General features: G+C 30.9%; 1 protein-coding gene across 1 annotated transcript in view; it reads left to right on the top strand.

Moving 5' to 3' along the window:
• Nucleotides 1-3,674: 3,674 nt before the first annotated feature.
• The window catches only part of LOC137390486 (leucine-rich repeat-containing protein 1-like), a 51,989-nt gene continuing 46,103 nt past the window's right edge, over nucleotides 3,675-9,560 (top strand). Inside the window, exons 1-4 of the mRNA XM_068076815.1 lie at nucleotides 3,675-3,715; nucleotides 3,818-3,952; nucleotides 5,218-5,370; nucleotides 6,853-6,990. Of these exons, the coding sequence (XP_067932916.1) occupies nucleotides 3,675-3,715; nucleotides 3,818-3,952; nucleotides 5,218-5,370; nucleotides 6,853-6,990 (467 nt within the window). The remainder of the gene's footprint in view (nucleotides 3,716-3,817; nucleotides 3,953-5,217; nucleotides 5,371-6,852; nucleotides 6,991-9,560) is intronic.

Raw genomic sequence — 9,560 nt, 5'->3', positions numbered from 1 at the left:
TATCTGTTTTCTGACATGCGCGATATTTAACAAAACTTACACAAAAAATGTCCTTTTTTATTTTGGAAATTCTCAAAAAAAAAATTGAAACTGCTTAGTTATCTTAGACTAATCTATTAGGGAAGTATTTGAACCACACTAACAATACCATCATAGTTTTAAAATCATCCGTTATGTTTTTAACGGATAATAAAATTAGGTGACCACACAATTGTTGGAAAATTCGCAAAAATGTGCATACGGCAGTTGCTGACAGATTTAGCATAAATTCGCATACGGTAGGGTAAGAGTAAAAACCAACAAAATATTTGTCAATCTCCTGCCTCTAAACATGATATCTCAAAACTGATAATTACTCTCAGTGTTGACTGAGTAACTAAAAGTGGTAATGAGTAACCATGGAAAACTATTCATTTTATATAATTATGCAATTGCTCAGCAATTGCAACCATGACTCATAAAGACTAAGAAGAGCAATACTAAATCTCTTTGCTATGCTACATTCCTTTGATTGGTTTGCGCTATTTATATTATGTAATCTGCCAATAATAGATGAATAGAACACAAAAGTGGCATAATGGTTTATGTAAGCGTTTGAAATAATACAATGCCTGTAAAAATTGACAACTTTTCTTACTGAAGCTATGGCTATATCTAATTATCACACTAATTTTTGGCTCGCATGTATAATGTGCTAGTTGACAGCAACTTATTGCAATATCGCATACCTTTAATTTTATGTCTGCAAATCAGTCTTTGGTGTGGGCCATCAATGCTTCTCATTCAGCAGTTATCTATAACTAATTGATTAATTTGATTATGAAGCGTCATTGATTATTTGCAACTATACAAAGAAAAACTAATTTTGGGCATGCTGTTACATTCTTACGTCAGGTATACATTTGCTAGTTACAGTAAAACTTTGTACAGTATATTTTGTGTTGGTGAATTTAAAGTTTTGCTTATCATAGTAACTTTGTCAAAACGTCAAGCATTACTACATTTCAAAATACAACCTTACTGATATAATGTTTTATAGTTTGTGATCTATAATTATGTACATGTTAAAAAATATTATAAAATTCGGTAGATGAAACCTTGATTATTTTGACATATTTTTTATGCAAACCAACGTGTAATTAGCAACATACCTTTTCTAGAAAAGAACATCCAACTTTGTCTAATACTCTCTGCCATCTGATGAATATACTGGCATTAATGCTTACCAAGTTTCTAAAAAAAATGAATAGATAATTCAAATAGCATAAACAGATATACAAACCAAAATGAATGCAAAATACACATTTTAGTTTACTGGTTAGGTTTTTTGGCAAACTTGAATGTCTGCCTCCTACTACTGAAGCTCTATAAAACAGCTAAGCTCTTAATTACTACACAATTACTACACAAGATTCAAACTAAATATTAAAAGTTTTAAAATTCAAAGGCCGCATATACACCACTTACTTGCTTATGCCTATGCATGTACTACTATTACTTACAAAATCATAACTGAAATACGCAAACTCTCACTATTCATGATAACAATAATACAATTACATAATGATCATGATATTCTAACAACAGTTTTGACTGTTGGTAGAACCACATTAATAACTTTACGTATCATTATAAAAAAACATCAAAAATTATTATATTAATAACTGAAAATAGATTAATGTTAGAGAATTAACTGATTCACTAAAATAATTATTAATTGTCAGCTGGCGTGTCTGTGTTGATGTTACAAAACCGAACATTCGTGTAACAATAATAAAGTCCAAAATTAGGATTTTACAAAAAGTTTTGATATTCTCCTTTATGGTATTATAATGCTGAACTTTCTTGACTTTTCTATGCAGAACAATATCAGCAGTTGGATGACATAAACAGATGTAAAAAAATATATATCAAACGTGTTCTATGCTACATTCCTTAAAAATTATAATAATTGAAACATACTTTTTTCACGCTAGTCCTATTTCTTTATTAAATAAAATTTATACTGCTTTTTTACAACTGTATGTTTCAAGTAAATAAACTGTAAATTGACTAAAATAACATGAACAACTTACCAAATGTGACGCGCTCCCTTACATGTAGTTATTCTGCTGCTACCAAGCTCTAGTAGACTACATGGGTGAAGAACTAATAGTCCTAACAGCCACAGCAACATTATAACAGCCACATCTCGCTAGCTGTTATATACTGTGGTTATACTTTTGCCACTTTATTTCAATAAATTTAAAAAATCATTTCTTCGACTAAAAAACCATCTCTCAGATATTGCATTCGGAGGAAAAGTTTCAAAAAAAGATTTATTTTGTGGCTGGATGCAACGGCAGCAAAAATATGAATTGTACTGATTATACACTTATTTAAACTTTTACTACAGCCATGCTTAAACATCAGTGGAAACCATAATGTGCAATTATTGCGAATTTTCACAAAAAAGAGCAGATCAATGAGAAACCGTGCAAAAAAGGGAGTGCTTAAATGGCAGTCTTGAAAACCATAAAGAGGGTCAGCAAATAAATTGTAATGTATTGTAGTTTGTTAATATACAACTTTATTTCCCAAATCTAATAAAGCTATCATGAATATTAGCAAAACTGACTGTATCCGACATAGCTGCTAATTCCTTGTATTGGCTGATGATTAGTCATAAGCTTATTGCAATATGTTTTTAAATAGATTGTGCTATTAACTGAAACGATACCAAAACACTTAAAAGTAAGAATATTTTAAAATTGATATATGCCTCCTAGTTCCATATATAAGAGCCTCCTAGAGTTTGTAATTTATTGATAGAAAATTACACATTTTTGTTGGAGTTGTCTCCTCTTTTCCATATATATGAATATAGATATATAAGGCAATTATGGGAATCATGTTTAAAATACTTCTATAGGGTTGTTAAGCACTATAAACACTGCTAGAATTAGGAGGCTCCCTGGACGCCTCCTAATTTTTCAGAGCCTCCTAACATGGATTATATATTGATAGAAGCCTCCTAGTTGGGAAATATAGTTCTATATATAATATATATATATATATATATATATATATATATATATATATGAGAGACTCAAAGTTCAAGATCGACTTACCTCCATTATCCTAGCTTCCTCTGCAGCATAACACTACTGATGCCTGTCAGCTCTAACTATATGCTGTCTGCCCCAATCATTGACAACCTGGTGCTCGGAAAAGTCCGAGTCACTTTCGCTGAGGATTTGTAAAAGTTCTGTTGTTCATCAAAAAAGGTGTCGATTCAGCGTGCATTATTCAGTAGTTTGATACATTTCCTAACGATGAAATTCTTCAAAATCACAGACAACGGGTTTGTTAGCAATAACATTTATTATGACCTCCTTAAATTTTTGTGCTGATTGATGGCTAAGAAAATCGTATATTTGAATGAATTTAATGGTTTAATCACATCTTTAAACATATCTTTATTATATTTATAATTGCTCTTTTTATCATTTCCAGCGACCACACTGAGCTACAGACACTCTGGGGAGCCAGAATGGAATGGTGAGCTTAGAGACCTTGTGTGTAAACATAGAGATGACGAGCAAGAAATTAAAACAGATATTGGAGAGCATCATATAACTCACCTAACAATTAATGGAGATTGCCACCTATCACTAGTTGACATTGCCCCACACATGACGCAATTACGCTTGCGAAACACTTCTGCAGTAAAAAGGTAGGATATGGAAACTGCAATAAAAGGCATTTATACATTTTGGTATAGCTTATACTCACAGTGTTTTCACCAGTTTAAATGGATGTTTGTAATGTATTTTAGTCTGAAAACATTCACCACCCTCAAAAAGTTAGAACTTTGCCGGATTGACCTCTCACTAGAATGGCCAAGCTTGCCTGCAAACTCTCTTGAAGAACTTCGTGTGATTGACTGCAAGATGAAAACTCTTCCTAGCTGGTAATTCAGTTGATTTATTTAGTATGATTCTACTACGATGCATTAAATACAGAATAATGGTAAACTTGCATTACTATATTTTAAGAATATTATTTACTAAAGGTTTGAAATTACTAGTATGCTACCAGAAGGTGGTGACAGATGTGAGTTTACCTTATCATAGGTAATCCTTGCTATAATAAGAACTGTGCTTGTCAGTTTGTCTGTCTGAAGTCACACCAACAGTGTTAGAGAAAATATTGGACTGAACATGATATGATCTCTATTTAACCTTCATAAATTATTGCCTTATTTGTAGACCTAATTATATTACCTAAATCAATTGTTCTCTAGATTCTTTATTTCCATTATAATATTGCCGCATTAGAATTGTTAACTAAATAGTAATTACCATATTACAGATTTTTACTAGTTGTTTGTCCAAAGATCTAGCGGTTTGTAAGTTGCTTAAATGAGATTTTTAACTCTGGTATGTAAATGCTTGTGATGAGTTTATGGGACAGCTATGCTCACATTTAAAGATTGAAAAATATTGTTTGATTGTGGTTCATGTTTTTCAAGTGACTGACAGCAAAAATATTGTTAATATAAAGGATGGTGTGCCTAAAATGGAATCTGAAGGTGGTTAATTCACATTAGAACTACTTGTGTGCACTTCAAAAGTTGTTTGAACAGCATTTAGCTTTTTCACAGTTTAGGAACTCGCCAGCTTCATGTAATTTCACCGTGTAAAATAGGGAATATGATGCAGTCTATGGACAACACCATGAATAAATAATAGTCTCACTATTGATACCTGCACTAAAAAGGTATTGTTCTTACATATTCTATAAAAAACTAATAGATTTAATGATTAGTATGTTTTCTAGTTGCGGAATGAAAATACAGAAACATTTTGTTGTCATTTTAACAGCTCACACCAATGTCACTGATTTGAACTGGTCAGACTGTGATATGATAGAAATAACATGGAAGTATTTGTTTATAATATAATATATACATGTAGATGAATAGGTGACTAGAACTCATTATTTTAACAGAGGTTGAAACAATAATTATTTTATATTTTCGAATGTTTTGAATGTGGTGAATATAATTGAGATAAAAATGGATTCATTGTATAAAGCAGATCTGATGACAAATCTATTAGTCAAGTCTTTACTTGGTGCAGCAGCCAATTACTCTGAGGTGTTTTAAGAGAAAATATACTAAATTATTGAACTGCTTTTCAATATATTCTTATTATTTATATCATCTGATTTCAGGTTTGAAAAGCTAAAAAGGCTAAAGGTATTGAGAATATCATGCTCTGAAGAACATTATAGATCCTTTCGATTTGTTCCTGAGGTAGTGACCAAACTTACTTCATTGGAAGTACTTGATTTGTCTAACAATGGCGTGAGACAAATCCCAGACAGGTATCAAATACATATGAAATTCACTTCAATGTTTGATATGCCTACTCTGTCAAAGCCTTACCGCATCTGACTGTTGCAAATTTAGCTACATATAAAATATTCATAGAATGTATTTTAATATTTCACCTCATAATGATAATGGCTGATTATATATTATAATAAAGTTTATCAGTAGACCTGCCCCGACTTTGGTATCGGAAACTGTATCTGACTGAATTATCAAGTCAACTATATTGTTATTCTTGTTACATGGAATTTTGTCAAAGCTTGAGAAAATCTTTTTTTTCTTCAGACCATTAGATGAACCAAGACAAATTATTGTATGCTTTTGCCTAATTCTGTTTGTAAAGTTAATCAATATTGTTTTGGATTCAGTTATTTTTTTATTGTCACAGAATAAGTAAGCATCTGATTGTGAGGAGTTCTTTGGTACCCTAGGACACATGTATTCGCGTCATCTAATTTTCGCATTTTCGCGGTGTCATCCTCTCGCAAAAATTTTGTGAGCGAAACTAAACTATCATAACGAACGAGCGAAAAATCGAAGTTAAATGGCTTTAATCATTGATATTCACAATAAAATAGTCATAATAGAAATGCAGGTAGTTGTCGTGTGTGGTTAGAATCAATGGAAATTTTCTGGTAAACTCATTATAGCAAATACACCGACTGAGCAGCATGGCAAAGCAAATTAAGATGATATCAGTTTAGTCACCGAAGTTATCTGAAGTATCTGATGAAGATGAAAGTCTGGTAGGTGAAGTCGTAAAATTGAATAATAATTATTGTAGTGATGAATTTTATTGTAGTGGCGAACTGGACCTGAGGAATATAATCTGTGTTTTCCACTGCATTTATTTTCACATCACTATATTTTCGCGCTCATCAGAGCCGCGAAATTAAGTTGCGGCAAAATTTTACTCTGTGTGCTACTCACAAAACTAAATACTAGCGAAATAAAAGTGTCCTAGGGTAAGTAATTTGTATGCAAAATATTTTCGCATGGGTGATCTTTAGTTTTTAGATCTTAGGTGCTGGTACTGTCAGTGTACTAGCATTAATATACTTCTGATACATCACTTTCATTTCATGGTTCACATGCTAATTTAATTCAGTTTCCTTTAGTAATCAGAGATAAATTCATCAGAATAATTCAGCATCCTTCAGTGCTCAAACACAGTTTAAAATTAAGGCAAAATGTTGGAAACCTTTTATGGTTATAACTTGTTGGTAGACATTTGTAGCTCATTTATGATATTTAAAATATGATATATGATATAAAATATCATATATTATATGATATTTTAAATAAAAAGTTGATGATAATGAATTGATAGGTTAAAGAAAGGTTATTACTGTGAAGCTGTGTATCACTGCTGTGTTTAAAACAAATTTGAATCTTTCAGCAAATTTAATAAAATTAAGGCTAAAGATATGAACATTTCATGAGAGAAAAATCTGTTTAATAAAATTCATTTGCAGCTTGGGCTCCCTGACATTGCTGAGAGAGTTGAATCTCTCTGGAAATCCTATTGAAGTGCTTCCTGAGTCTATCACTGCATTGAGTTCACTTGAAAAGCTGGACCTGTCAAGTTGCGAGATAAGCCAACTCCCAGATAGGTAAATATACACATAGTTATATGAAGTCCTTCTATGAACAACTTTCACTACTTATTGATGAGCAGCCATGTTAACTTGCTGGTGGTTAAACATTGAATTTTAAGTGGGTTATTTTACCCTAAAACTATAAAAATAGAATAAAAGTGTAGTAATTATCGGCAACTTTTATGAAGTTTTATTATTTTTCTCATGAGCACCTTTCTTAATCTAACATATTATATTATTACTATTATTAATCTTAAGTATTAATATTTTTATTGCTGTATTATTCAGATTACTTAAACCTTGAGTAGTGTGAACCAATTTTAACCTCCACTGAGTTTTCATTAAAATCTCTGTTATTAATTAAATGTGGATTTCTCTAAACTTATCAAACTGTAACTGGCAGCCACATAAAAGTGTAAAATTTTATTCCAAAGATTTAAATTTTAAATGATTTTAATTTAATGAAATAAAGTTAATGATATTAAATATGTTAATGCTTACCATAAAACATGCTGATAGTAGGGAGCAAAATTTGTTTACTTTCCTACATCAGTGATCGAACCTTTTTTTAAATTTCTGACAGCAATATTTAATGTTCTTCCATACCTATCACACAGCTGAGTTCTTTATTCATACTAAAGATAGAGTGGACCAACAGAACGTATTAATAATGAAATTGTTTGCCAACTTTTAAAGAAGTTAGAAAAATGATAAGGATACGAAATGGTAGAAGAGTTTGATGACAAAGTTCATTAAAACTACAATTTTGATGGATATATAAATAGAACGGTAAACGTGAAATTGCCTGTTAGAATTCTGGAAAAGTCTAAGCACGCTGATATCTCTATATGTTGTTGGTATTCAAAATAGGTAGATAGTCAACAATTTATGCCTAGTGCATGCTGAAATTGAAATCTTTTTGAACTATTTATTTTTTTAAATTCCTTAAATGTTGGCTGGGAGGACTGATAATGTCATTCATTCAAAACATTATATGTAAATAAATAGATAATTATCTTAAACATTTTCATAGAGGAGCTAATCAATAATTGCCTGTACTGTATATACATATACTAATATATAATACATATACCTTCATATGTAGAATGTATTTACCTTCGGCTGACCTGAAAAAACCAAATTCTCGTTTTCAAAAACACAGCTGTGTGTCAGCTAGAACTATTTTAGCCTGAAGGTAAATTATATCACACTACGCTTATGTTACAGGTATTTATACCATGGTTTTCAAAAGATGACCGAATGGAATTTAAACATGGCTTTTCAAATTTTTAAATTTTTTTTTCGGCAATTTTTCAGTTCAAAACACTATTTGTGCTACTTTACTCTGTAAAAATTATCTGTGAAATCATATAAAACAGTATTTTTATTTCACTCCAAACTAATGATGTGCAGTAGCCTCGGTAAGAATTGCAGTCAATACATAGTATGTTGGAGTGCATCACATAATCTCATGTTATCTTATCATCTCATGAAGTAAATGCACTATACAGTTTCACTAATCTTTGCTTTTTAATGCCACCTAAATTTAGTCAACAATCCTCAATAAAATATGGATCACTCTTAATATAAATGTTGAATAAAGTTAGGACATCAGTCGGCGCAGAGTATGATTTCAATTATGGTTCAATTTAAACTACTGTTTTCGTGTCAAGTCAAAACTATACAAATGTTGAAGCTCCGTTCTAAACTAAAATTTCAGCAACCATATTCTATAATGACTCTACTTGTATACTATTAGATCACTCAATACTCTTATATCATCATTTGAATTTGACCAGTAAACCATATTAAACTGGTAGATATATGGTATTTTACATACGCTATTGTTTAAAATTAAGTATTTTAAGCTTTATTACGCATCACAGTGTTAAAAATAAAAATAATAATGTAAAAGCGTGTTAGAAAAATATAGAAACTGTCAGAAAGATATAGTATGAAAGACCAACAAATGATGTATAAGCTCTAGTAGTTCAGATGTTGTGTAGTTTATGCTAGAGTATATTATAAGATGCCTATCCATCCTCTCTATCAGGTAGATACTTATTTACTTCTACATCTCCATGCATTTTCTTAAATACTACTTTCAATGGGTCTTTTAGCCAATGTGGGATGATTTTTGATCATATATTAAAGTTATTTATGACGAAATGTGCAGGGACCCGCAAAAATATAATTATTACTGTGTATTTCATAAAACATACGCAACTCATTGGGACGATTCTAACACCTTGTGTTTATGTTGCTTATTTGTATCAGTAACTACTGTACCTCAACACTTTTTGGAGACTTTAATAGGACATTGATGTACTTTTGCTCATATCTCGCTTGATGAGCTTACAATTTGTGTAATCAATTGAAGATTCCCATATAGTAGTGTATAAATAATTGAAAAATATAGTATGAAAGACCGACGAATCATGTATAAGCTCTAGTAGTTCATATGTTGTTTAGTTTATGCTAGAGTTAATTATAATATGTCTTTCTATAGCCTCTATCAGAGAGATACTAATTTACCTCCATGTATTTTCTTATATACTTTCAATAAAACAAGAATGATGTAGTGC

The sequence above is a fragment of the Watersipora subatra genome, chromosome 3, assembly GCF_963576615.1.
Source record: "Watersipora subatra chromosome 3, tzWatSuba1.1, whole genome shotgun sequence".
Lineage (NCBI taxonomy): Eukaryota > Metazoa > Bryozoa > Gymnolaemata > Cheilostomatida > Watersiporidae > Watersipora > Watersipora subatra.
The sequence above is the reverse complement of the archived record's forward strand: the minus strand, read 5'-3'. Positions and strand labels throughout refer to the sequence as shown.